This window comes from Maniola jurtina, chromosome 27 (genome assembly GCF_905333055.1).
Source record: "Maniola jurtina chromosome 27, ilManJurt1.1, whole genome shotgun sequence".
In the NCBI taxonomy this organism is placed as follows: domain Eukaryota; kingdom Metazoa; phylum Arthropoda; class Insecta; order Lepidoptera; family Nymphalidae; genus Maniola; species Maniola jurtina.
In genome coordinates, this window is record NC_060055.1 from 6,571,939 (window position 1) to 6,597,675 (window position 25,737).

The 25,737-nt window shown below is 40.1% G+C and overlaps 4 protein-coding genes and 1 non-coding gene across 5 annotated transcripts in view; 1 reads left to right on the forward strand and 4 right to left on the reverse strand.

The window, feature by feature from the left end:
• Positions 1-2,061: 2,061 nt before the first annotated feature.
• On the reverse strand, positions 2,062-12,961 carry LOC123879008 (nucleolar GTP-binding protein 1). The gene is made up of 14 exons (XM_045926466.1): positions 12,801-12,961; positions 12,567-12,719; positions 11,202-11,323; positions 10,583-10,718; positions 9,645-9,746; positions 8,790-9,032; positions 8,461-8,618; positions 7,243-7,384; positions 5,993-6,173; positions 4,964-5,073; positions 4,511-4,629; positions 3,794-3,927; positions 3,304-3,455; positions 2,062-2,321 (listed from the first exon to the last, which is right to left on the reverse strand). Exons 1-14 carry the CDS (start codon positions 12,846-12,848, stop codon positions 2,166-2,168), a joined length of 1,956 nt encoding a protein of 651 aa, XP_045782422.1. The 5' UTR covers positions 12,849-12,961; the 3' UTR covers positions 2,062-2,165.
• Positions 2,803-2,937, reverse strand: LOC123879281. Its single transcript, XR_006798978.1, has one exon. It is a non-coding gene; the product is annotated as a small nucleolar RNA SNORA16B/SNORA16A family (small nucleolar RNA).
• LOC123879011 (zinc finger protein 883-like) overlaps positions 12,459-25,737 on the reverse strand; it is a 32,282-nt gene continuing 19,003 nt past the window's right edge. Inside the window, exon 2 of the mRNA XM_045926476.1 lies at positions 12,459-12,502. The gene's annotated coding sequence lies outside the window, so the exon portion shown is untranslated. The remainder of the gene's footprint in view (positions 12,503-25,737) is intronic.
• Positions 14,206-19,578, reverse strand: LOC123879007 (zinc finger protein 439-like). Its single transcript, XM_045926464.1, has 9 exons — positions 19,227-19,578; positions 18,667-18,838; positions 18,393-18,485; positions 18,165-18,299; positions 17,662-18,051; positions 16,781-16,881; positions 15,876-15,919; positions 14,664-15,801; positions 14,206-14,565 (listed from the first exon to the last, which is right to left on the reverse strand). The coding sequence occupies exons 1-9, from the start codon at positions 19,310-19,312 to the stop codon at positions 14,472-14,474; spliced, it is 2,253 nt and encodes a 750-aa protein (XP_045782420.1). The 5' UTR covers positions 19,313-19,578; the 3' UTR covers positions 14,206-14,471.
• Positions 19,603-25,102, forward strand: LOC123879005 (zinc finger protein 329-like). The gene is made up of 10 exons (XM_045926462.1): positions 19,603-19,869; positions 20,252-20,423; positions 20,615-20,707; positions 20,801-20,935; positions 21,049-21,438; positions 21,945-22,045; positions 22,907-22,950; positions 23,025-24,230; positions 24,651-24,670; positions 24,845-25,102. The coding sequence occupies exons 1-10, from the start codon at positions 19,784-19,786 to the stop codon at positions 24,941-24,943; spliced, it is 2,346 nt and encodes a 781-aa protein (XP_045782418.1). The 5' UTR covers positions 19,603-19,783; the 3' UTR covers positions 24,944-25,102.

Consider the following 25,737-nt stretch of genomic DNA (forward strand, 5'->3'; position numbering starts at 1 on the left):
CAACTTGTGTCAAATGTCATGTCAAAAGTACGATTTTAGTCCTTATTTTAAAGGTGATCCAAACTTTTGACATGACATTTGACACAAAGTTAAAATGGCGCGTGAGAAGTCATTTTGTATGGACTATACACTTCTTGATGTATTATACAAGAACTGTCAAAGACGTAAAAATTATTAAGATTTGAATGTCATAGCCAATCAGGGTGCAACTTTTTGGGAAATATACTGTGACGTATTGTACACTTGCGTGAATTTTGAGGATTCGTCATTTTTGGTCTATGTGTCAACTGTCATGTCAAAAGTACGGTTTACTCTTAGATTAAGGACTATATTAGTCTCAGACTAAAGTCGAAATCTATAGAGTGCACTTTGATTTTCCTCAGACTTAAGTTTCAGTTAAAACGAGACAGGTTTATGCCAGCGGTATAACGCTGTCTCGTTTTAACAGTGACTTAAGTCTGAGCAAAGTCAAAGTGTGGTCTATAGATCTCGGCCTAAGAATCAAGGTGGACTTGTCAGACGGGTATCCTTCCCTAAAAGAGACAAAACCAATCATACTTTGGTTGTTACAGCCGATCACTCATAAATGCACCATAAATGGCTTTCTTTCACCTTCAACACTAAATTTATAACAGAAAACTAAATAAAAACTTGAAATATTGGCAATAAATTACTATCACAGAGGCTTTTTGGGCACAGATGTCAACTGTGCGCAACAAAAAAAGCTAAGCTAAGGAAAGACAAAAAAAAATTGTGTTTTGTCCTTATCATTCTTCAGAACTTTTCCATACACTTAGCTTGCTCTAACAAGGTATAATTATTTTGATATCGAGTCCATCTTGCTTCTTTGTTTGAGATATTAGTACATTTGACATGACAGTTCACATATGGGAGCAAATATGGCGGATTCCTTCTCAAAGTTTACGCACTATATGAATTATTATTTTTGTATTCGTATTGGACAAGTACCATCAGTAATTTATTAAGGCACTGGAGATGTTCTGTTCTATTCCGAGACAATCCTGGTGATTGTACCTACCTTATGAGGCTTTTGTTTGCAATTTTTTATTTTGTTAACCGCCCCCGGTCGCGCAACTATCGCCAATAGTCGCGCAACTGTCCGGAAATAGTCGCACAACTTTCCGCCAACGATCGCATAACTATCGCCTATAGTCGCGCAACTATCGCCAACAGTCGCACAACTATTTCCAATAGTTGCGTAAACATCGCCAATGGTCGCGCAACTATTTCCAATAGTCGCGCAACTGTCGTCAATGGTCGCCCAACTATCGCCAATAGTCGCGTAACTGACCGCCAACGGTCGCTTGCGGTCGCGCGACCAGTCGGGGCGGCGTCGGAGCGGTTGTTCAGTTCAAATGCATAGTTTAAAAATAATATGATTACAAGAAAGTTCTAATTATAAAAATGAATAATATTAATTAAATATAAATGTGCCATTCATTTTGCTATATTTTGTGTTTTATTTTTTTTGACTAACCCACACGATGCATGCAAGCCTGAGAATTCTCAATAATGTTTAAAAGGCGTGTGAACTCTGCCAATCCGCACTTGGTCAGCAGCGTGGTAGATTATGACCAAACCCTTCTCATTCTGAGAGGAGACCCGTGCTCAGTAGTGAGGCGGCGACGGGTTGATGAGGATGACCCACACGATTGGACTCTTACTGATACATAGAATTTTTCATCATCATGTTTTATAGTAAGCAACTTATAAACAATGATGCCTACTCACTTTTGTATTGACGGAAGGTACTCAAGGTATACGGCGTAAGAAATGGACGCTGGAAGGACAATCCAAACCTTAACGGTTCTTATTTAAAAAAAAATTGGTTGTCTGTAAAGTCGGTTTACTGACGATAGTTGAACGTGACGACAAAGGCCGATTGTGCTTCTTTGTCACTCGTTCCGCGCTCTCGCTTGCACTTCAAGCCTTACATGGAACGCCTCAGAGCGAGGTAACGCCGCATGAGTCATGTTTTTTCGTGCGTGCAGCCGGCTCTATCGAATTATAAGACGTTGTCACGTCAAAAAAAACAAGTTGAATGATAAAATATAAGTACTTTATTTCAAACAAATTAGTACATAAAGATAGTATAACCCTATCGTTGAACATGAGCGCACACTGCACATAAAGGTGGTCGCACACTACCGGCGGTCGGTCTTGCCGACGCCGCGCTTGCCGGAGAACAGATGCTTGGGCTTCTTGGTGCCGATGAAGCGGTCGGCTTCTCCCTTGAGACCCATCTTCTTCGTCTTCTTCGCGATGGCCACGTGAGCAAGATTCTTCGCTCTCTTTCGCATCTGTGGAGAATAAAAATGTTATCCAAAAGTTTGTTTTCAATTTTAGCTTAGGTACTTGACTTATTAGTGAATTTTTTTAAAACAAAAAATTGGATGGGGCTAGAAAGTAGGTATTTAAATTAGTTTTTGTTTTAAAGGAAAAAAAATAGTTCTGAAGTTTTACAATCTCACATTATTTTCGAGATCGAAAATGTGAAATACTGATTTAAAAATCTAATTTGCATGTACGTATTTGGGAAAATTTCATAATTTTTACATTTTCATTAATTTTTAATACGTTTTTTTGCAAAAATATTATAAGACTAACTATATAGGCAAAGCATATAATTAATATAAATAACCTAATTTAAGAGGCCATGGAGTCTTAGTGCAAAAAAAAAATACGAACTATTTCACCGCGATTAACCCGTAATTTTTTGCGTAACGGATCAACCTGGCTGTCCAAGGCGGAAATGCACCTAATTATTATGACGTTTTGAATCGTTGTTTTTGTCGTGGGTAATGCACAACGGTGTAAACAGCACCATCGTGCGACCATAACGACAAACGTATAATTTCGGCCGCGCTTTGACTGACACACAGTATTTGACTGCGTTCAGCTTCGATCGGGCCACGATACAGGAGCACGAGCGCAGTAAGCGTAATATTTATATTAAGGGGCATGCGACGGGTCTGTCCGCGAAATTCAAATTTAATTTGGTTTATCGCAATTCGTAAACTGATACGACAACGTAGGCTTATGGCATTTCAATTGCGACAATGGCAGTATCATCCTCACAGGTTTATATAAAAATCTTTACTTGAAAGGGTTTAGTTTTACCAACCAAACCAAATTAAATTTGAATGACGCGGGCAAACTCGTCGCTTCCACCTCAGAAATAGAATTTCTTTCTTTGCATAATGTGTGTAAAGATGATAGCTTTTGTAAAAATAAGTTTATTTGGGTATCTTAAAGATCGAGGATCTTCAAGGCAATACTCACAGCGACGTCTTTGACCCCTTGTTCGTCTCTGGCCGGCTTGCTGACGGAGCGCGACGCGACGCGCGCGCGTTTCGCGACAGTCGCGGACTGCGAACGCGACCGCGATCGCGTCTTTGTGAAGTTGGCCTGCTTTGTGTCCGACATGTCCACGCCTGGGAATAAAATACGTCATATTGATACATTTCTTACACAAAAAAGACAGGTTTTCATTATAAAAACCAAAAATAGACTATAATATTATTTTTGCCGTCGATAATATGAAATGAGTGAGAATTTCTAAGGAAAAACAACATCTTACCAAGTTTCTCCATCTCGTTTTTGAGTCTTTATCTCTCGCGAATGATCACTAGTAGTGGCGATGTAGGAGTTAGGAGCGACAAACTTGTAATAATCTTCTCCATCTCGTCTACGAGTCTTTCTCTCACTAATGAAAGCTGCACTAGTAGCTGATAGCAGAGGCACTGATAGTAACAAACTTGTAAAGGCTTACCAAGTTTCTCCATCTCGTCTCTGAGTTTGGTGGTGGAGCGGCCGCGGTCCCTCGCGCGACTGGTTCTCGGCATGACGGGTTTCGTCGACTGCTTCACGAGACGAGACTCGTCTTTGAGGACTGCCTTCTTGTTGCTGAAAAAAAAATACAAATTAATATCTACATATTATAATCAACCCTGGCGCAGTTTTAAGCCCTATGCCCAGCCACCAAGCAAGCAATACTTTGCAAGGTCTACATCTCCTGAGGATGCTCCGGTGTCGGGGCGAAACGTGCGTCGAGTGGTTTTGGGATTTGTGTGGTGCTGCGTGGTGGTGGTGCTTGGTGGCTGGCTTTTCCTGCATGTTTATCAGTGGGAGGGCGGGCGGTGCATGTCGCATGCTGCACCATACAGATTTGTCTAGTTTAGCGGATTGTAGCAAACTAGGGGATGCCCGCGACTTCGCCCGCGTGGATTTCGGTTTTTTAAATCCCGTAGGAGCTCTTTGATTTTCCGTGATAAAAAGTAGCCTATGTCCTTCCCCGGGATGTAGCGGTTGGGCCGTGAAAACGTAACAGACAGACAGACACACTTTCTCATTTATAATATTATTAAGTATGGATTAAGCTTTTGGTTCGTTGTATATCAAATGTAGGTAACAATTGACGCCTGCCAGCGTAGATGAAGCCTCAACGTTTTGTTACTAGTTCCCTAACTGTTCTGGAGTGTGTCGTTACCGTATCTGTCGGGCCAGCTCTCGGATCTCCTTCATCGTCTCGTCCAGCTCAATCTTGGGCACCGCGTACAGCCCACCGGCCATTCTCGACTCCTCCTCCTTCTCCAATTCAGCCAGTTTCTAAAACAAGGACGAAATCAATCATAAAATCTAGGAAATCAGTTAAAATGAATCAAGTGCGAGTCAGACTCGCGCACCGAGGGTTCCGTACTCAGCTTCGATCGGGCCTTTATTATCATATGGAAAGATTTTAGATTCAAACAAACTTTTACAAAGTACCGAAAATGTATAATAGTAGTTTATGAAACGGTTTTAAGAGATAGCTCAAACCATAGGACGGATCGGGCGGAAATTTGGCATGTACAACTATTATGACATAGACATGCGCTAAGATTGTTAAAAATTCAACCCCTAAGGAGGTAAAATAGGGGGTAGTCAAGTAGTTAGTTCTTACTTCAAATATGTCCGGGTCGATGTAGTCGGCAATGTTGTGCCCCTCCCAGAACTCTGGGATGGGATCGTGACGTTCTTCCTCCGCAATATCCGAGTAGTTCTTCTGGAGGTCTGGAATAAAACATCATTGTTTATTTTGGCACTAGTTTTTTAGATTATCTCTCTCTCGTCTGGCTTTACACTGATTAGCCAATGTCAAGTTTGTAGTTATTTACAAGTTAGGGAAACTATACGTATAAGTATGGACTTCGTCTGTGCCGGCGCCCGCCGACACACGCGCGGCGCCCCTTTAGAGCGCTTCCCAGTCAGTTCCACAACCAATAAACACCAGCGGGACACAAAAACCGGCCACTTCTAACAAAAAAACACTCCAAAAAGTCACAACACGCGCGCCAGCAAACGCCACCACAGACGAAGTCCTTTTTTAGATTAATACTCTCGGATAACATGTACGCGTTGGATCTGTGTCTTCGCGTAGGTTTTGGGAGGACATTTCAATAATAATTAATTAGTTAAAGTTATTTAAATAATGTATTAGTGAAAGTGTAGTGCTAGTGCAATTCAAAGAACACAAGAACAAAGTGTCTCTCAGTACCAAATTTCATACAAATCGGTCAAGCGGATGAGTTTTAGGAATCGCGCGGGAACTGTTTGTTTTTCCGGGATAAAAAGTAGCCTATGTCCTTCCCCGGAATGTATCCTAAGTCTGTACAAAATTTCATTAAAATCGGTTGAGTGGTTGAGCCGTGAAAGCGTAGCAGACAGACAGACACACTTTCGCATTTATAATATTAGTAAGTATGTATGTAGAATATAGATTGTAATCTTAGTAGAGTACTGCTAACACTACATTTTTTTTTAAATAATGTCTGCTTTTCTGAGTAGCCGTAATAATCATGAATCATCATTAGCCGATGCTCAAATTGACGACCTCCCCGGGCGCAGTGATGATCGCCGTGGTCGTATTAGTGGGAGGTCCCGGGTTCGATTCGCGGCAGAGGATATTTGGAATAGATTAGCCTCCACTTACCCAGCACATAGTCATCTCCCTGTTCAAGCTCAATCTCCCTCTCGAGCTTGCGTTTCCTCGACTCTCTCTCCGCTTTCTTCTGTTGCTTCTCCAGGACCCCCGGCGGCAGCACGGGGGGTCGGACCTTGTTGTCCCGCGGGGAGGGCACCGCTACGTGGAGACGGTTGAGGATTCCGTCCACCTGTTTTTAGAGTTTCAAATGGAAAAACGGAACCCTTATAGGATCACTTTGTTGTCTGTCCGTCCGTCCGTCGTGTCTGTCAAGAAAACTAATAGGGTACTTCCCGTTGACCTAGAATCATGAAATTTGGCAGGTAGGTAGGTCTTATAGCACAAGTACAGGAATAAATCCGAAAACCGTGAATTTGTGGTTACATCATTAAAAAAAATTAAAATGTGTTTCAATTTTCAAACTAAGTATACCAAGTGGGGTATCATGAAAGTGCTTTACCTGTACATTCTAAAACAGATTTTTAATTATTTTTATGCATAATAGTTTTTGATTTATCGTGCAAAATATCCGCAAAAATATCCGGTACGCGAGTCCGACTCGCATTTGGCCGGTTTTTTTTTATGTCTTTATTTGAACCAAAGACTAGTTTTACATGATTCCTCTTGACATCCTGAAATTCTCTTGAGTTTATGCGGATGTTGCACATTCCTCTTAAATATCTACGATACTGAACTACAAAACTATAGTTATACAAATCCAAACTGAAATCATGACATTCTAATGTAAGTAGGTAATTATAATTAACTTCGTGTTATAAAACGCTCGCGATTTAGTGACATTCAAAACATAAGTCTTTAACCGCTTCAAAAAAAACAGATTGTAAATTCAATCCATAAATGTTTGATTTTATGATTCCTCAAAACGAAAAAAAAACCGGCCAAGTGCGAGTCACACTCGCGCAACGAGGGTTCCGCACTCGGGTATTTTTTCCGACATTTTGCATGATAAATCAAAAACTATTATGCCTAAAAATAAATAAAAATCTGTTTTCGAATGTACAGGTAAAGCCCTTTCAAATGCTACCCCACTTGGTATAGTTATCTTACTTTGAAAATTAAAACACATATTGCTGTAACCACAAATTCAGTTTTGGGATTTATTCCTATACATACTTGTGCTATAAGACCTACCCACCTGCCAAATTTCATGATTCTAGGTCAACGGGAAGTTAACAGACCTTGATGGACCTTCACCTCCTGAACACTTGTGTGAGAGTGAGGGAACAGAGTGGAGTTACCTTCTTGGTCCTCATCTTCTCGGTGACCCTGTGGCCCAGCAGCCTCTCGCAGGCCTCGATCTTCACCTCCTGGACGCCCTCCTCCGTGACAGTGGACATCCTCATCACGGGCACAGTACGAAGCTCCGAGTTTGTGTCCGCGCTGCAAAGTGTAAGGCCACTTGTAATATTTAGGGACAGATTTTTACTGTACATACAAGTATAAATTAAAAATTTATAACACCCCCGACAAGTGAAGGTTACAGTAACTAGAAAAGAGCTGATAACTTTCAAACGGCTGAACCAATTTTCTTGGATTATAGCTAAGAACACTTTCGATCAAGCCACCTTTCAAACAAAAAAAACTAAATTAAAATCGGTTCATTAGTTTAGGAGCTACGATGCCACAAACAGATACACAGATACACATGTCAAACTTTAAGCACCCCTCCTTTTGGGTCGGGGGTTAAAGACACCCAAAACATGTCATTCTTAAGAGCCTGCTTCATCAAAGGGATAACTCGTTGGCAAGTGGAACCTAAAATAGTGCAGTTTCCACAGATGAAGGAAATAACGTTATCTGTGCGCGTCACCCTTTCCCTCTAACTGCAACTCGCCCTGAGAGAGGCAAAGTGAATGAATTTTGCTTGAAATTCAAGATTTTTAAACCAAAAACGGTTAAAGTGATATTTGCTAATTGACGTTTGGAATTACGCCTGTTTTTGGCAAAAGAAAACATTTTTTGTACACAAACTAAAAAGATTTGAAATTATTATGAAGTAAAGCGTGGGTAGTTTTTTTAAATTTTATAATTTTTATATTAACCCTCTAAATTTGGCCTAAATAGAAATTTTGGCCTTGGCGCAAGTGAAGAATGGGGGTGTTACATTTTACTGATAAATGTATAACATTATAACTTCTTCTAATGCAAATTGTGGACTCAAATCTAGTTAGACAGGATCGGATCAAGGGATTTCAGCTTTAATCTGCTTTGGCCAAGTCGGATCTGGTCTGCGATGACTAAGTCAAATGTAGTTTTGTATAGAAGCAGGCGTTATTTTGCAGAAGTCCATACGCATTGGAGCATTCTACACCTCCTGAGGATGCTCCGGTGTCGGGGCGAAACGTGCGTCGAGTGGTTTTGGGGTTTGTGTGGTGCTGTGTTTTGCTTGGCTTTACCTTCATGTTTAGCAGTGGAGGGGGGGCTGCATGCGTCATAAGTCAGGTTGGTGTACTCACTTGACGAGGTTCCCCTTGGCGCAAGTGGCCTCCAACTCCTCGATGAGCGCGCGTTTGTTGGCGGCCAACTCCTCAGGTTTGACCACGTCTATTTTGTTGAGGACCACTATCAAGGGCTTGTTGGAGAAAAGTGGCCGGATACTATCGAAGAGGGAAATCTGAAAACAAAATATTTTTACAATAATCCATACCAATATTATAATTTCGAAAGTGTGTGTCTGTCTGTCTGCTACGTTTTCACGGCCCAACCGCTGAACCGATTTCCACTAGGGCTGTCACCGCCTGCATTTCTGTCACGTCAATGCAAGGGTTGTCACGTCAGTAATTACCTGTTCCTCAATACTGTGGCCGCACTGTTCAGACGGGTCTATAAAGTAGAGCACGGCAGCCCTGAGGTGCGCTAGGGCTGTCACCGCCTGCATTTCTATCACGTTTCTCTCTTCCAATGGATGGTCCAGGATTCCAGGGGTGTCAATCACTTGCCATCTCAAGTATTTGTAGTCTGTATGACCGACGTATAAGCTTTTTGTTGTAAATGCGTAGGGTTGAACCTCTACATCAGCTCTGGTAATCTGAAAAGTGGTTTGAATATTTTAGTCTGAAGCCTGGCCTGTCTAGTAGTCCGCCATTTTTTTTCTTCAGAATGGCGGCCACGCATAAAACCTGTACTGGTGGCTAGCTAGGCACCAGCACAAGATAGCTTATATTTCGATAACTACACACTTTGGAAGATTGTGTCTAATACGATACTTATTTGTATTGATGCCAGCTATTGAATAATATAGGCTTCGTGTGGCCACTACTTTGAAAAAAAAAGTCCAACTACTAGGTAGGCCAAAATCTTCAAAGCCCTTTAGAATTATTGTTACTTTTATGCAAGTACAAACTGGTAATTTCTTTGAAAAAATCTCATTTTGTACATATACAACTAGACTATCCTATTAAAGTGCATGAGACAGGTCTACCTGTGAAATTCAAATTTCATTCGGTTTTTCGCAATTCGTAAACTAATACAACAAAGTAGGCTTATGGCATTCTAATTGCACCACGGGCAGTATCATCTCCACATGTTTATACATATAAAAATCTTTTATTAGTTTACAAATTGCGAAAAACCAAATTAAATTTGAATTTCGCGGGCAGACCCGTGTCATTTACCTTAAGGTTGACTATATAGAACTGACCTTGTTAATAAAGCTGGATTTGCCCACATTTGGGAACCCGCAGATGATGATGGTGCGAGTGTAGGGATCTATGGACGGCAGACGCGCCAAGTGTTGACGCACCTGGCGGCAAAAAAATCGGTCAATCGTGAGTCGGATTCGCACACGCAGGGTTCCGTACGTCGCACAAGATAGGTAAACACTTTTATATAGAACACTGCAAGTTAATGACGGACAGGGCCATCTACATGTAATTTAAGTAAACTAATTATTTATTCATGAACACATTTTAATATTTAAGGTTCCGTACCTCGAAAGGAAAAACGGAATATATTATAGGATCACTTTGTTGTCTGTCTGTCCGTCTGTTGTGTGTCAAGAAAACCTATAGGGTATACTTCACGTTGACCTAGAATCAGATAGAATTTGGCAGGTAGGTAGGTAGGAAGAAATCTGAAAACCGTGAATTTGTGGCTATGGGGTTGCAGCCCAAAAATCCATACTAATATAATAAATGCGAAAGTCTGTCTGTCTGTCTGTCTGCTACCTTTGCACGGCCCAACAGTTGAACCGATTCTGACGAAATCAGTTGAACCGGTTCTGACGAAATTTAGTAAAGGGTTAGCTTATATCTCGTGGACGGACACAGGCTACTTTTTATCCCGGAAAATCAAAGATGGGTTTTTAGAAATCCTGTGGGAACCAATTTGTATGAAATTTCTAGTCTCCTCCATCCTCTAGTCTCTTATAAAGATCCGCCCATGACACTTGCTATGGCTATTGATTTCTATGGTTCTTGAAACATTAAGACATTAAAAGGTATCTCGACTTCGTCTGTGTTGGCGTGCGGTGCCTTTTTTTTTTTTGTTAAAAGTAACTTATACCTAAATAACTACAAACTTGACATTGGCTAATATTTGTAAAGACGAGAGAAAAAAAACAAAAAGGTATCTCCTTACCTGTTCAAGATACGTCAGATTGGCAGCCTGTCTCTTCATGATGGTGGCCATGCGCCCCAGCGCGGCGCGCTTGAGCTGCTTGCATCGATACAGCGAGTCGCCGAACTTGAGCAGGCGCACGTAGTCCTTCGCTACACTGAGATAACTCAATAATGGTTGGTTGATGATAATAATAACAAGGTAAAGTTGAAAACCAAAAACCCCACTGCGATTGTATTAATATAAATATTTTAATAAAATTGTTTTTCTGTCCCTTGGTATATTTTAATGTTGTAGTACATTTATATTTATGAACTCAGAATTTTCTCCTCTTTCATTTGACACCCCACTTGATACAATAGCAAAAAAAAAAAAATTTTGGAGACCCCCACTTTTTTTCATGTAAGGTCAAAAAATTGACCTTACGGATATAATGTTTTGACATAACGCGTAGAATGGATGGACGTCATCTAACTTGGGAAATTCCTGTAAAGTGACTCACTTGTCTATAAGATGTCTAGCAGTGTTCAGCTGTCCCAGCCCCAGCTTGTAGTGGTCCTTGTCATACAGCACATTCATCAGATCCGCGTAGAACGGATGGACGTCATCTAACTTGGGAAATTCCTGTAAAGTGACTCACTTGTCTATAAGATGTCTAGCAGTGTTCAGCTGTCCCAGCCCCAGCTTGTAGTGGTCCTTGTCATACAGCACATTCATCAGATCCGCGTAGAACGGATGGACGTCATCTAACTTGGGAAATTCCTGTAAAAATATAAAGCAAGAAGTATTAGGTTGTTAACGTCCCACTGCTGAGGTTGAGAGCTATCTAAAGCAGAATGCATGCATACTAATAAAAATCAGACAAGTGCGAGTCAGACTCATGCACGCAGGGTTCCTTCCGTACTCTGGTATTTTTCTGACATTTTGCATGATAAATCAATTGGTGTATCATATGAAAAGCCCTTTCATATGATACACCACTTGGTATAGTTATATTACTTTGAATTTTGACATGCATTTAATTTTTTTTTTTTTTTTGTGATGCAACCACAAATTCTCAGTTATCGGATTTTTTCCTCTGCTTGTGCTATAAGACCTACCTACCTGCCAAATTTCATGATTCTAGGTCAACGGGAAGTACCCTATAGGTTTTCTTGATTTTCTTGACCCTGACTCGCACTTGTCCAATTTTTAGGGTTCCATACCTCAAAAAAAACAGAACCCTTATAGAATCACTTTGTTGTCTGTCTGGTTGCCTTTTTGGAACAATAAACCCATAATAAATTAGGCCCTAATTTTTTAATCTAACCGTAAAAGCTGAAATCCTCACATTTTTCCAAATTGGAAGGCAGGCACTGGTCATGCCATTTAGCTTTCTTAAAAAAGAAACTAATATCCGACCAGGATATCTTTCTTGGAAACATAAGTACAGAATTCATTATGCAACAATTTTCATCTTTATTTATAAGCTAATGACTAATGCCAGTGATTTCGTCCATATGGATTTAGTTGTTCAAAAATCCCATGTGAACTCTTTTACTTTCCAAGATAAAAAGTAGCTGTAACTCCAGGTTTCTAACTATATCTATGCAAAAATCACGTCAATTCGTTGCTCTGTTGCGACAGGATTGAATGACAAACCATAGTGAAAAAAACACACTTTCACATAAAAATTTATAATAAGGACTAGGATATTATGAATTAGATTTGCTTTTATCCTAATCCTAATATCCTAATAATATAAATGTGAAAGTGTGGATGTTGGGATGTTTGTTACTCAATCACACAAAAACGGCTGAACGGATTTGGCTGAAAGGAATGGAGATAGATTATACCCTGGATTGACACATAGGCTACTTTATATCCCGGAAAATCAAAAAGTTCCCACGGGATTTTGAAAAACGTAAATCCAGGCAGGCGAAGTCGCGGGCATCAGCTAGTAATAACATAAAAAGCATAGTGTTCAATTACTTAAAGAAATAGAGAATGAATAACACTAAATTACCTGTATAATCCGGGATAGCCTATCGTGAAAATTCTGTTGCGTATACTTCACTTTTCTTATATAGAACGCACGGATCCGTGTTATTTTATAGTGTTTATGTACAACTGTTGGAGTTTTTCTTTGTGTTTTCGATAATATTATATCGATAAAGTCCTGTAAAAAAACAGTTTTATAGGTTATACTTACACTATAAATAATTAATACAAATTATTTTTTAAAATAATTCATATTTACCTTGGCCGTGGGGACCACAGCGATCTTTTTGAAATTGTATAAACTCATTTCGTATTATTTTATAAACATTTTTTACATAAAAATAAATTATATTCAGATACCACACGATTTACACGTGTGGTTCCAAAAAAAAAGAACTACAGACCACAAAAGAACAAGTTTATTTTTCTGTCAAAAAGGTTTCGACAGCTGATACATATTTTTTTAAATTAATTTTATGGGTCTGGGTACCAGTCTTTTTATGAAAAAAAATCACGATAATTCTTTCTCTCTCTTCTGACTTTACAAAGATTAGCCAATGTCAAGTTTGTAGTTATTTACAAGTTATGGAAACTATATAAGTATGGACTTCGCTGTCCCGGCCGCCGACACAAGCGCGGCGCCCCTTTAGAGCGCTTCTCAGTCAGTTTCACCACCAAAAAACACCAGCGAAACACAAAAACCGGCCATTCTTAACAAAAAAAAAAAAAAACTCCAAAAAGGCACCACACTCGCGCCAGCAAACGCCACCACAGACCCACGATAATGTATGTAATGTAAGGCTCCAAATACACGTCAGGATTTTTCATCAGTTCCCGTCCGGTCAGGCACGTAGTGATTACATACTCTTTGGGTCAGGCTACCTGAAGGCGTAGGAGCCATACATTTGTTTGGACGTACAATATGGTACAATACTTACTCGTCCGGTCAGGTAACCTGATCGCTCATCCGAGCCGTAAGTTCAAAGTTGCCGTCAGTAAGTATGTCCTTCTGGACTTACTTCCTTCTTCTTTCTAAAAAATTACTAGAAGGTACTTATTATATCTATGCTTGTAATACCTACCTACCTACTCGAAGAAAAACCTAGCTTGACTGCCGACGAGAGGAGACCAAACCCGACTGCAACGAACATACTACTGCCCACTGCCCGACTGGATCTCTCGCTGTAAGGGCAAGCGACGGGTCTGCCCGCGAAATTCAAACTTTATTTGGTTTTTCGCAATTTGTAAACTAATACGACAAAGTAGGCTTATGGCACTTTAATTGCGCCAATGGCAGTAAAATCTTCACTTGAAAGGGGCCAGTTTAAGAAATTAGCCCTAGTATCGACTAATTCGTGAGTTTTAGTCGATACTAGAGCTAATTTCTTGATTTTATGATTTTAACAGTCTATGTACGTATGTATCAGATTCTGTGTGTTCCACCGTAGCGCCTAAACTACTGGGCCGACTTTGATGAATGAGGTGTCAATCGATTCTTTACTATGGTCCGGGTCACTTAGGCTACGTTTTATAAGTACGAAAAAAATTCACCTGACGGATGTTACATCCAAAAAAGTGGTGGGCTTCAAAATTTTTGAAATCGAAAGGGATGTCGAATGGAGAGGAGAAAGTTCTCAGTTTAAACACATAAATAAAATACAATATTTAAAGATATTTTTCCCTCTATTTCAGAGTTTGTTAAGAGGAGTAGTCAGTCTTTAGTATTGAACTTTATAATAACTATTTTCTGGAGAATAATAATAATAACATGTAGGTAGTGTATTTATTAACGTCAGGGCATCCCAAAGCGAGCGCGTCATGCCCAGGTCCTCCAAGATACACTCTACACAAAGCACACTACTCGCTGTCTGTTGTAGACTTCATGTCCTAAGCCTTCTCCGGCGGCGGAGTGGGACGTGCGGCTCACGATTCACGAACACGATGAAGGCTTGTCACCAGTGGCAGTGTGAGTTCTCAGCATATGTCTCGTCAGATTATGTTTATGTGCACTTTTGAAATCGCATTGTAAGTTATGCGATTTCAAAAGTGCAAAGGTTTTGTACCAGTGTGAGTTCTCATGTGGCTCACTAGATTGCTATTGTATGAAGATTTGTAATTGCATAAATTACACATGAAAGGTTTTATACCAGTGTGTGTTCTCATGTGGCTCACTAGATTGCTATTGTATGAAGATTTGTAATTGCATAAATTACACATGAAAGGTTTTATACCAGTGTGGGTTCTCATGTGCGTCACTAGAGTGCCGTTTTCTGCACATTTGTAATTGCATAACTGACATGAGAAAGGTTTTATACCAGTGTGAGTTCTCATGTGCGTCACCAGACGGCTCTTTCGTGCACTTTTGTAGTTGCATGATTGACACGAGAAAGGTTTTATACCAGAGTGGGTTTTCATGTGCTCCACTAGACTGCTATTTTGTGCACATTTGTATTTGCATAACTGACATGAGAAAGGTTTTATACCAGAGTGGGTTCTCATGTGCGCCACTAGATGGCTCTTTTGTGCACTTTTGTAGTTGCATAATTGACACGAGAAAGGTTTTATACCAGAGTGGGTTCTCATGTGCGTCACCAGACGGCTCTTTTGTGCACTTTTGTAGTTGCATAATTGACACGAGAAAGGTTTTATACCAGAGTGGGTTCTCATGTGCGCCACTAGATGGCTATTTCGTGCACATTTGTAATTGCATAACTTGCAAGGAAATGGCTTTTCGCCAGTGTGAGTTCGCATGTGTATCTTCAGATAGCTTGGATACTTACAATCGTACTGGCAAATCTTGCAAGTGAACTGTGTTACTTCAGCGTGAGTCGTTATGTGTTTTACTAAGAGACTTTTTCGTTTAAACGCTTTTCGACTAATATCACAAATGAACCGACTATCCTCAGTGTGTGAACTAGTTTGTAATGAACATTGTACATTAATGACATTCTTTAAACAATCAGTTTTGCTTTGTACAGTTTTCGATACAACTTCTTGTACAGAATTAGTGACTGGTTCAACATATTCTGTCGTAGAGACTTCATTCTTACTTGTTGCCTGATAACTGATATCTTTGGACACAATGTTCTGACTGACACAAGACCTAACAGCCTTTCTGTGTTGTCTAGGTACGACTTTCTTGGAGAAAATATCATACAGTTTGACAAAACAATCTGTTAATCTGAAGTTTGTATCGGCTACTTCAGGTGGGGACACTTTTACTTCGTTACTTGTCGTTAGACTCGCAGGCAGCGGAGCGACTGAAACGAAACAGTTTTATTATTTCCTTGTTATATGTGTTAAATGTAAAATGATAAAAAACGCCATATCTTACCAAAGGGTTGGGCAGAATGTGCAGAAGGGCTGGAGTCTGCCCGCCTGTGAAATATATTATCAGAATGTATCTGGAGAGTACTGGGAAGCCACTTGTCAGTTTGAAGCTGTACTACATGTAGCAGGTTAGTGAGGGGGAAAGGGTAATAAGCTACTAGTACAAAGGTACACTAAGGCGCGAGGCAACTACAGTGAAACACGTAGACACTAGTGCGAAATCGTGATCCACACACAGCGCAATCGTTCTGTGACGAGACTCTCAGAATAATTCTAGTTTCCTTGAAATCGGACGAGTTTCATATGTCGAGTTCTAGTGACGAGGATATTAGTGCCATGTATTTGTATCTGCGACAAACAATGATGAACAACGTGGGAACATCCTTACTTCATCAAAAATATGTTACCAAATTACAATATACAATCCTGGAACAGATATTTCTCAACCTTCAACACAAACTTAACGGTTTGTTGTTCTAACATTTGCAAAAGCGCGCCAAATTTGATGAAAACACAGCGTGAACTCTATACACATAGCGTAATTGAATGGGCCGGGAATTAAATTGCGTTATAAAGAGGTTTCTTAAATGAAGAGTACAAGGAAACAATAAACCAAAACGAACCTTAGCAATTCCTACATCATGGAGTTTTTCGTTAGTTAGAAGTTCGCAATATAGTTTCACGTTTCGCGTACCTAATTACAACAAGACGGAGTGCAACTAATCAGTGAAACGTTTTAATCACGTCTTAAACTAGTTGCGATATGTGTGGTTTCATATAAGACTACATAGCCATGAAACTGAAATGGGTTGTAGTTTCATCACTTTCGAGCTGCGTCGTGTGTTCTAGGCCTAACTGTAACTCAAACTAGACGTTATTGGCACTGGCAGGAGTGGCAGGTATACTGACTTGTTCTCAGTGATGAGTGAAGAGTGTGAGCAGCTAGAGCTCACAGCTGTATGAGGCTTGCATACTTGTGACGTCTCACATTCACCATCACCATCACCGTTCTGCCAAACACAAAAAAAAATGCATGTGTAACCTTAATACACAATAGAAGTATAACTAACAGCACAAGGGAATCTTTTTTTTTTTTCTTTAAATCTGGCTTTACTCTGATTAGCCAATGTCAAGTTTGTGATATTTTCAAGTTATTGAATTTTTACAAGTATGGACTCCGTCTGCGCCGGCGCCCGCCGACATACACGCGGCGCCCCTTTAGAGCGCTTCCCAGTCAGTTCCACCACCAAAAAACACCAACTAACACAAAAACCAGCCACTCTTAACAAAAAAACACTCCTAACAAGCACAGCACGCGCGCCAGCAAACGCCATCACAGACGAAGTCCCAAGGGAATCTTTTTCTATAAAAAGCAGATGGCAAAAGGTTTTCAATATAGGACTTATAATCTATATCATTAAACTATAGTATGCAATAGTTTGAGATGACAATCGGGGTATGAGGCGGGGGACGCCCCGCACACCCGCAGCGGGTAAGCGCGGGGGCTGTGCGGGGCGTCACCACCCCAGTTGCCATTTCAACCTGTCACGCACTATATATGGTACCTATTACCTCAATAGAAGATGGCGGCCTAAGGACAGCTGATCTGTTTGGCGGCCATTTTCCGTGGGATGTATGAACGTTACTTCCGTCCGTAAAAAGATCTGAATTACTCTCAAGTCGAGACTAAAGAAATTTTGAAATTTTGCTTCAAAAATTCCATCCCTCCACTACAACATAAGCTATTATATTATGAATGAACTTATCAAGTGGATGAAAAACTATCTCACCTCGAGCTTTACACTCATATGTCGCGTGTATGAATGTTTCGTCTTGAGAGCTTTGTGAAGAGCTTCATCCAGTGATTTTGCTTCCAACATAATGCTATAGTCAGATATGTCTTCCTCATTAGAAGTTGCAAACTCATCTTCAACAGTTACTGCATTATTGTCATCTTCATTCACCACTTCTGAGTCCTCATCAACCGACATAGAGTCATCACTTCCTTCAGTTTTCACTAGAACTTGGTGGTCTGTCTCCTCTAATTCAGTTTGTTCGTCTTCCGAGGGGTGTTCTACTATGTATAAGTCACAGTGGTCGGGTCCTAGCGTTGTCAACCCCATACTACTCTCTAGTTGGTGTTTTGTGCGGCTTATCATTTTGATATGTCGCTTTGTTATCTGTTGAGGCACAAGGTAAATGTTCAATATGTAAAGTACAAAGATAATATAGAAAGAATGCAAGTTTAAAAGCAAAGCTGGATCTAATAAGTTCATATGTATTATGTACTCACTAATTCATGTTTTTCAACTAAGTCCATCATCAGTGCACGGGCTCTCAAGCTCTTGTCTCTAAATCTGCTAAAGTTTAGTAATCTCTGAGCACATTGCACACAAAGTGTTTGTTTTAGGTTTCCTTGCTCACACAACTGAAACAGCAACATAGACTCAATACTTTAATATACATGACTCTACCCTGTGAGTGCATACAACACATCAATAGTAATAAATTAACAACTTACGGGATGTCCAGTTAACTTTTCATATGCTTCATCCAAGTTATATTTCTTCATTAGAAACAGCTTACTGTCAGTGTCAAGGCATATTGTGCAAACCTGTAAATATACAACTAGGTACAGTTCTGTTTCCATGCTTTGCTGCAACAGGTGAGGAAAAAGGCAAATTCAGACACAGTAAGTACATCTTAGCTCCTTCTCCTTCCTCAGCCACACTTGATCTCGAGTTTCTTTTGATTTACTTACAACTAACAATACACAACAGGACATTATGAGTTACCTGCACCATTGAAGGAATAGCACCAGCACCAATTTGCCTTAAGCCACTTTCTGTTTCATAAAGGTCATCATTTAGAAAATGCTGCGAGCAGACCACTGCAGAGTCCGGTAGACTGTCTTGTTTGCCGAGGGCTCGGAGCCAAGCAGCGCGGAGATGCACTTCACTTGGGAAACTGGAAATTACCTTCCATGTTATATATAACAAACCTAAATCATAGTGACATTTGTTGTACACATTAGAACCACTCATGTTTTATACAGTAGGTAGTCAGTTATATTTCAAGTATACACAGACACACTTTGATATCTCCTTGGAAGCTCTTGCTCTGCTGCAAGTAGGCTGCGGAACAGAGTTCCAATGACCAGCAGCGTGACCTGATCTGTGCTAACTGCCCACTGCTGCTACTGCTGTGCTCACACCAGCCGTCAGCACAGAACTGACCAAGAGCACAGAATATAATATTATTATAATGCTTAAGACTTTATACTCTCAACTTACATTCTGCAGTTTGACAAGAGAGAACTCGACTACGACTTGCGAGTCAACTCAAATATACTCACCGATGAAAACTAATCTCCTTCCCTTCTCCCTCTGATGGTGATACATTGGCCGAAGTATTTTTGCAGAAAGGCACACAACACCGCATTTTTAATGCCTAGTTTTTACTTTTTTACCTAGAATCTGATTAATAGGGATTAGAGTTTTTACTTTTTAATGCATAAGTACGTTTTTTAATCACAAAGTAGGTACTTTTTTGGTGTCCATATTTTCGCCTTTCATTGAAAAGTTTAAATTCATAGACATACAAACATGATGTCCAAGTTGGAAACAAAAGCAGAGACAAGCAAAGACGAAATTGGGTCAAAGATTGGGTGAAGCCAAAAAGAAAACTAAAAAAGTAGGTACTCTGTGAAGAAAAAATGTAGAGTACATGGAGTAAGTAAATAATTATACTTAATTATATTCTTCAACATCTTTGGCAAATATTCTACTCTTCTTATTATTCGTACTAAATTATCGGGTAGAAAAAATTCATTTCTCAAACGCATTAAAAACTCATATCCCTATTAATCTGTGAAACTCTGACTCTATATAGGTAAAAAACTAGGCATTAAAAATGCGGTGTTGTGTGCCTTTCTGCAAAAATACTTTGGCCAATGCATCACCATCAGAGGGAGAAGAGAAGGAGATTAGTTTTCATGGGTGAGTATATTTGAGTTGACTCCCAAGTGGTGGTCGAGTTCTCTCTTGTCAAACTCCAGAATGTTAAAGTTGAGTTTAAAGTCATTATAATAATATTATATTCTGTGCTCTTGGTCAGTTCTGTGCTGACGGCTGGTGTGAGCACAGCAGTAGCAGCAGTGGGCAGTTAGTACAGATCAGGTCACGCTGCTGGTCATTGGAACTCTGTTCCGCAGCCTACTTGCAGCAGAGCAAGAGCTTCCAAGGAGATATCAAAGTGTGTCTGTGTATACTTGAAATATAACTGACTACCTACTGTATAAAACATGAGTGGTTCTAATGTGTAAAACAAAATTCACTATGATCTAGGTTTGTTATATATAACATGAAAGGTAATTTCCAGTTTCCCAAGTGAAGTGCATCTCCGCGCTGCTTGGCTCCGAGCCCTCGGCAAACAAGACAGTCTACCGGACTCTGCAGTGGTCTGCTCGCAGCATTTTCTAAATGATGACCTTTATGAAACAGAAAGTGGCTCAAGGCAAATTGGTGCTGGTGCTATTCCTTCAATGGTGCAGGTAACTCATAATGTCCCGTTGTGTATTGTTAGTTTTAAGTAAATCAAAAGAAACTCGAGATCAAGTGTGGCTGAGGAAGGAGAAGGAGCTAAGATGTACTTACTGTGTCTGAATTTGCCTTTTTCCTCACCTGTTGCAGCACAGCATGGAAACAGAACTGTAGAAGTAACTACCTAGTTGTATATTTACAGGTTTGCATGATATGCCTTGACACTGACAGTAAGCTGTTTCTAATGAAGAAATATAACTTGGATGAAGCATATGAAAAGTTAACTGGACATCCCGTAAGTTGTTAATTTATTACTATTGATGTGTTGTATGCACTCACAGGGTAGAGTCATGTATATTAAAGTATTGAGTCTATGTTGCTGTTTCAGTTGTGTGAGCAAGGAAACCTAAAACAAACACTTTGTGTGCAATGTGCTCAGAGATTACTAAACTTTAGCAGATTTAGAGACAAGAGCTTGAGAGCCCGTGCACTGATGATGGACTTAGTTGAAAAACACAAATTAGTGAGTACATAATACATATGAACTTATTAGATCCAGCTTTGCTTTTAAACTTGCATTCTTTCTATATTATCTTTGTACTTTACATATTGAACATTTACCTTGTGCCTCAACAGATAACAAAGCGACATATCAAAATGATAAGCCGCACAAAACACCAACTAGAGAGTAGTATGGGGTTGACAACGCTAGGACCCGACCACTGTGACTTATACATAGTAGAACACCCCTCGGAAGACGAACAAACTGAATTAGAGGAGACAGACCACCAAGTTCTAGTGAAAACTGAAGGAAGTGATGACTCTATGTCGGTTGATGAGGACTCAGAAGTGGTGAATGAAGATGACAATAATGCAGTAACTGTTGAAGATGAGTTTGCAACTTCTAATGAGGAAGACATATCTGACTATAGCATTATGTTGGAAGCAAAATCACTGGATGAAGCTCTTCACAAAGCTCTCAAGACGAAACATTCATACACGCGACATATGAGTGTAAAGCTCGAGGTGAGATAGTTTTTCATCCACTTGATAAGTTCATTCATAATATAATAGCTTATGTTGTAGTGGAGGGATGGAATTTTTGAAGCAAAATTTCAAAATTTCTTTAGTCTCGACTTGAGAGTAATTCAGATCTTTTTACGGACGGAAGTAACGTTCATACATCCCACGGAAAATGGCCGCCAAACAGATCAGCTGTCCTTAGGCCGCCATCTTCTATCGAGGTAATAGTTACCTTAAATAGTGCGTGACAGGTTGAAATAGCAACTGGGGTGGTGATGCCCCGCACAGCCCCCGCGCTTACCCGCTGCGGGTGTGCGGGGCGTCCCCCGCCTCATACCCCGATTGTAATCTCAAACTATTGCATACTATAGATTAATGATATAGATTATAAGTCCTATATTGAGAACCTTTTGCCATCTCATTTTATAGAAAAAGATTCCCTTGTGCTGTTAGTTATACTTCTATTGTGTATTAAGGTTCCACATGCATTTTTTTTTTGTGTTTGGCAGAACGGTGATGGTGATGGTGAATGTGAGACGTCACAAGTATGCAAGCCTCATACAGCTGTGAGCTCTAGCTGCTCACACTCTTCACTCATCACTGAGAACAAGTCAGTATACCTGCCACTCCTGCCAGTGCCAATAACGTCTAGTTTGAGTTACAGTTAGGCCTAGAACACACGACGCAGCTCGAAAGTGATGAAACTACAACCCATTTCAGTTTCATGGCTATGTAGTCTTATATGAAACCACACATATCGCAACTAGTTTAAGACGTGATTAAAACGTTTCACTGATTAGTTGCACTCCGTCTTGTTGTAATTAGGTACGCGAAACGTGAAACTATATTGCGAACTTCTAACTAACGAAAAACTCCATGATGTAGGAATTGCTAAGGTTCGTTTTGGTTTATTGTTTCCTTGTACTCTTCATTTAAGAAACCTCTTTATAACGCAATTTAATTCCCGGCCCATTCAATTACGCTATGTGTATAGAGTTCACGCTGTGTTTTCATCAAATTTGGCGCGCTTTTGCAAATGTTAGAACAACAAACCGTTAAGTTTGTGTTGAAGGTTGAGAAATATCTGTTCCAGGATTGTATATTGTAATTTGGTAACATATTTTTGATGAAGTAAGGATGTTCCCACGTTGTTCATCATTGTTTGTCGCAGATACAAATACATGGCAATAATATCCTCGTCACTAGAACTCGACATATGAAACTCGTCCGATTTGAAGGAAACTAGAATTATTCTGAGAGTCTCGTCACAGAACGATTGCGCCGTGTGTGGATCACGATTTCGCACTAGTGTCTACGTGTTTCATTGTAGTTGCCTCGCGCCTTAGTGTACCTTTGTACTAGTAGCTTATTACCCTTTCCCCCTCACTAACCTGCTACATGTAGTACAGCTGCAAACTGACAAGTGGCTTCCCAGTACTCTCCAGATACATTCTGATAATATATTTCACAGGCAGGCAGACTCCAGCCCTTCTGCACATTCTGCCCAACCCTTTGGTAAGATATGGCGTTTTTTATCATTTTACATTTAACACATATAACAAGGAAATAATAAAACTGTTTCGTTTCAGTCGCTCCGCTGCCTGCGAGTCTAACGACAAGTAACGAAGTAAAAGTGTCCCCACCTGAAGTAGCCGATACAAACTTCAGATTAACAGATTGTTTTGTCAAACTGTATGATATTTTCTCCAAGAAAGTCGTACCTAGACAACACAGAAAGGCTGTTAGGTCTTGTGTCAGTCAGAACATTGTGTCCAAAGATATCAGTTATCAGGCAACAAGTAAGAATGAAGTCTCTACGACAGAATATGTTGAACCAGTCACTAATTATGTACAAGAAGTTGTATCGAAAACTGTACAAAGCAAAACTGATTGTTTAAAGAATGTCATTAATGTACAATGTTCATTACAAACTAGTTCACACACTGAGGATAGTCGGTTCAAATGTGATATTTGTCGAAAAGCGTTTAAACGAAAAAGTCTCTTAGTAAAACACATAAAGACTCACGCTGAAGTAACACAGTTCACTTGCAAGATTTGCCAGTACGATTGTAAGTATCCAAGCCATCTGAAGATACACATGCGAACTCACACTGGCGAAAAGCCATTTTCTTGCAAGTTATGCAATTACAAATGTGCACGAAATAGCAATCTAGTGAGGCACATGACAACCCACTCTGGTATAAAACCTTTCTCATGTCAGTTATGCAAATACAAATGTGCACGAAATAGCAGTCTAGTGGAGCACATGAAAACCCACTCTGGTATAAAACCTTTCTCGTGTCAATCATGCAACTACAAAAGTGCACAAAAGAGCCATCTAGTGGCGCACATGGGAACCCACACTGGTATAAAACCTTTCATGTGTAATTTATGCAATTACAAATCTTCAGACAATAGCAATCTAGTGGCGCACATGAGAACCCACACTGGTATAAAACCTTTCTCGTGTCAATTATGCAACTACAAAAGTGCACGAAAGAGCAATCTAGTGGCGCACATGAGAACCCACACTGGTATAAAACCTTTCTCATGTCAGTTATGCAAATACAAATGTGCACGAAATAGCAGTCTAGTGGAGCACATGAAAACCCACTCTGGTATAAAACCTTTCTCGTGTCAATCATGCAACTACAAAAGTGCACAAAAGAGCCATCTAGTGGCGCACATGGGAACCCACACTGGTATAAAACCTTTCATGTGTAATTTATGCAATTACAAATCTTCAGACAATAGCAATCTAGTGGCGCACATGAGAACCCACACTGGTATAAAACCTTTCTCGTGTCAATTATGCAACTACAAAAGTGCACGAAAGAGCAATCTATTGGCGCACATGAGAACCCACACTGGTATAAAACCTTTCTCATGTCAGTTATGCAAATACAAATGTGCACGAAATAGCAGTCTAGTGGAGCACATGAAAACCCACTCTGGTATAAAACCTTTCTCGTGTCAATCATGCAACTACAAAAGTGCACAAAAGAGCCATCTAGTGGCGCACATGGGAACCCACACTGGTATAAAACCTTTCATGTGTAATTTATGCAATTACAAATCTTCAGACAATAGCAGTCTAGTGGCGCACATGAGAACCCACACTGGTATAAAACCTTTCTCGTGTCAATTATGCAACTACAAAAGTGCACGAAAGAGCAATCTAGTGGCGCACATGAGAACCCACTCTGGTATAAAACCTTTCATGTGTAATTTATGCAATTACAAATCTTCAGACAATAGCAGTCTAGTGGCGCACATGAGAACCCACACTGGTATAAAACCTTTCTCGTGTCAATTATGCAACTACAAAAGTGCACGAAAGAGCAATCTAGTGGCGCACATGAGAACCCACTCTGGTATAAAACCTTTCTCGTGTAAGTTATACTTATGAGATTACAAAAGTGCACAGAAACGTAATCTGACGAGGCATATGCTGAGAACTCACACTGCCACTGTGACTGGTGACCTTCATCGTGTTCGTGAATCGTGAGCCGCACGTCCCACTCCGCCGCCGGAGAAGGCTCAGGACATGAAGTCTACAACAGACAGCGAGTAGTGTGCTTTGTGTAGAGTGTATCTTGGAGGATCTGGGCATGACGCGCTCGCTTTGGGATGCCCTGACGTTAATATATACACTACCTACATGTTATTATGTTTATTTGCCAGAAAGAGTTATTATAAAGTTCTATACTAAAAACCAACCATAAACTCTTATCAAACGCTGAAATATAGGGAAAAGTATGTTTTAATTATGTATTATATTTATATGTATAAACTGTACGGATGTAACATCCGTCAGGTCAATTTTTTTACGTATGAGATGTAGCATAAGTCCAAAGAATCGATTGACACCTCATTCATCAAAATCGGCCCAGTAGTTTAGGCGCTACGGTGGAACACACAGAATATGATACATTCATACATACATAAGGGCCGACTCACACCGGAGCGGCCTTTTCGAGCGATACTGGTCTTTTAACGAAGTAGATAAAGTTTAAAATTCTTTCACACTGAAAGTGCTCGCCGCGCCGCTGCCGTTCCGGCGTGAGTCAGTCCTAAGACTGTTAAAATCATAACAATTCCTCTTGGCTGTGCTGTAGTCGGGTAAAAATGAAAGGGTTACTTGTTAGGTCCACAGATTAGTAGAGGGTACTAGTTAGGCCGAACGAGATTGCGCCCGGTGTAAATACTAATACTATATTTTGATACACATATAGGGTCAATCGTTCGACCTAGCATAATCTAGTTTGGACGTTGGCCTGAAATCGAGTTGGCTGGTAACAT

Excerpts from the sequence above, each read along its gene's own strand:
- LOC123879008 (XM_045926466.1), bottom strand. The coding sequence starts at position 12,848 with ATGAGTTTATACAATTTCAAAAAGATCGCTGTGGTCCCCACGGCCAAG. Across the intron at positions 3,928-4,510 it reads GAGCTGGCCCGACAGATACG|CAACAAGAAGGCAGTCCTCA; the intron begins GTAACGACACAC and ends TTTTTTTTTCAG. Across the intron at positions 3,456-3,793 it reads AGACGAGATGGAGAAACTTG|GCGTGGACATGTCGGACACA; the intron begins GTAAGCCTTTAC and ends TTTTATTCCCAG.
- LOC123879007 (XM_045926464.1), bottom strand. The coding sequence starts at position 19,312 with ATGCGGTGTTGTGTGCCTTTCTGCAAAAATACTTCGGCCAATGTATCA. Across the intron at positions 15,920-16,780 it reads TCACTCATCACTGAGAACAA|GCGGGCAGACTCCAGCCCTT; the intron begins GTCAGTATACCT and ends TATATTTCACAG. Across the intron at positions 14,566-14,663 it reads AAACCTTTCATGTGTAATTT|ATGCGATTTCAAAAGTGCAC; the intron begins ATGCAATTACAA and ends GCATAACTTACA.
- LOC123879005 (XM_045926462.1), top strand. The coding sequence starts at position 19,784 with ATGCGGTGTTGTGTGCCTTTCTGCAAAAATACTTTGGCCAATGCATCA. Across the intron at positions 20,424-20,614 it reads CTATTCCTTCAATGGTGCAG|GTTTGCATGATATGCCTTGA; the intron begins GTAACTCATAAT and ends GTATATTTACAG. Across the intron at positions 21,439-21,944 it reads ATATGAGTGTAAAGCTCGAG|AACGGTGATGGTGATGGTGA; the intron begins GTGAGATAGTTT and ends TGTGTTTGGCAG.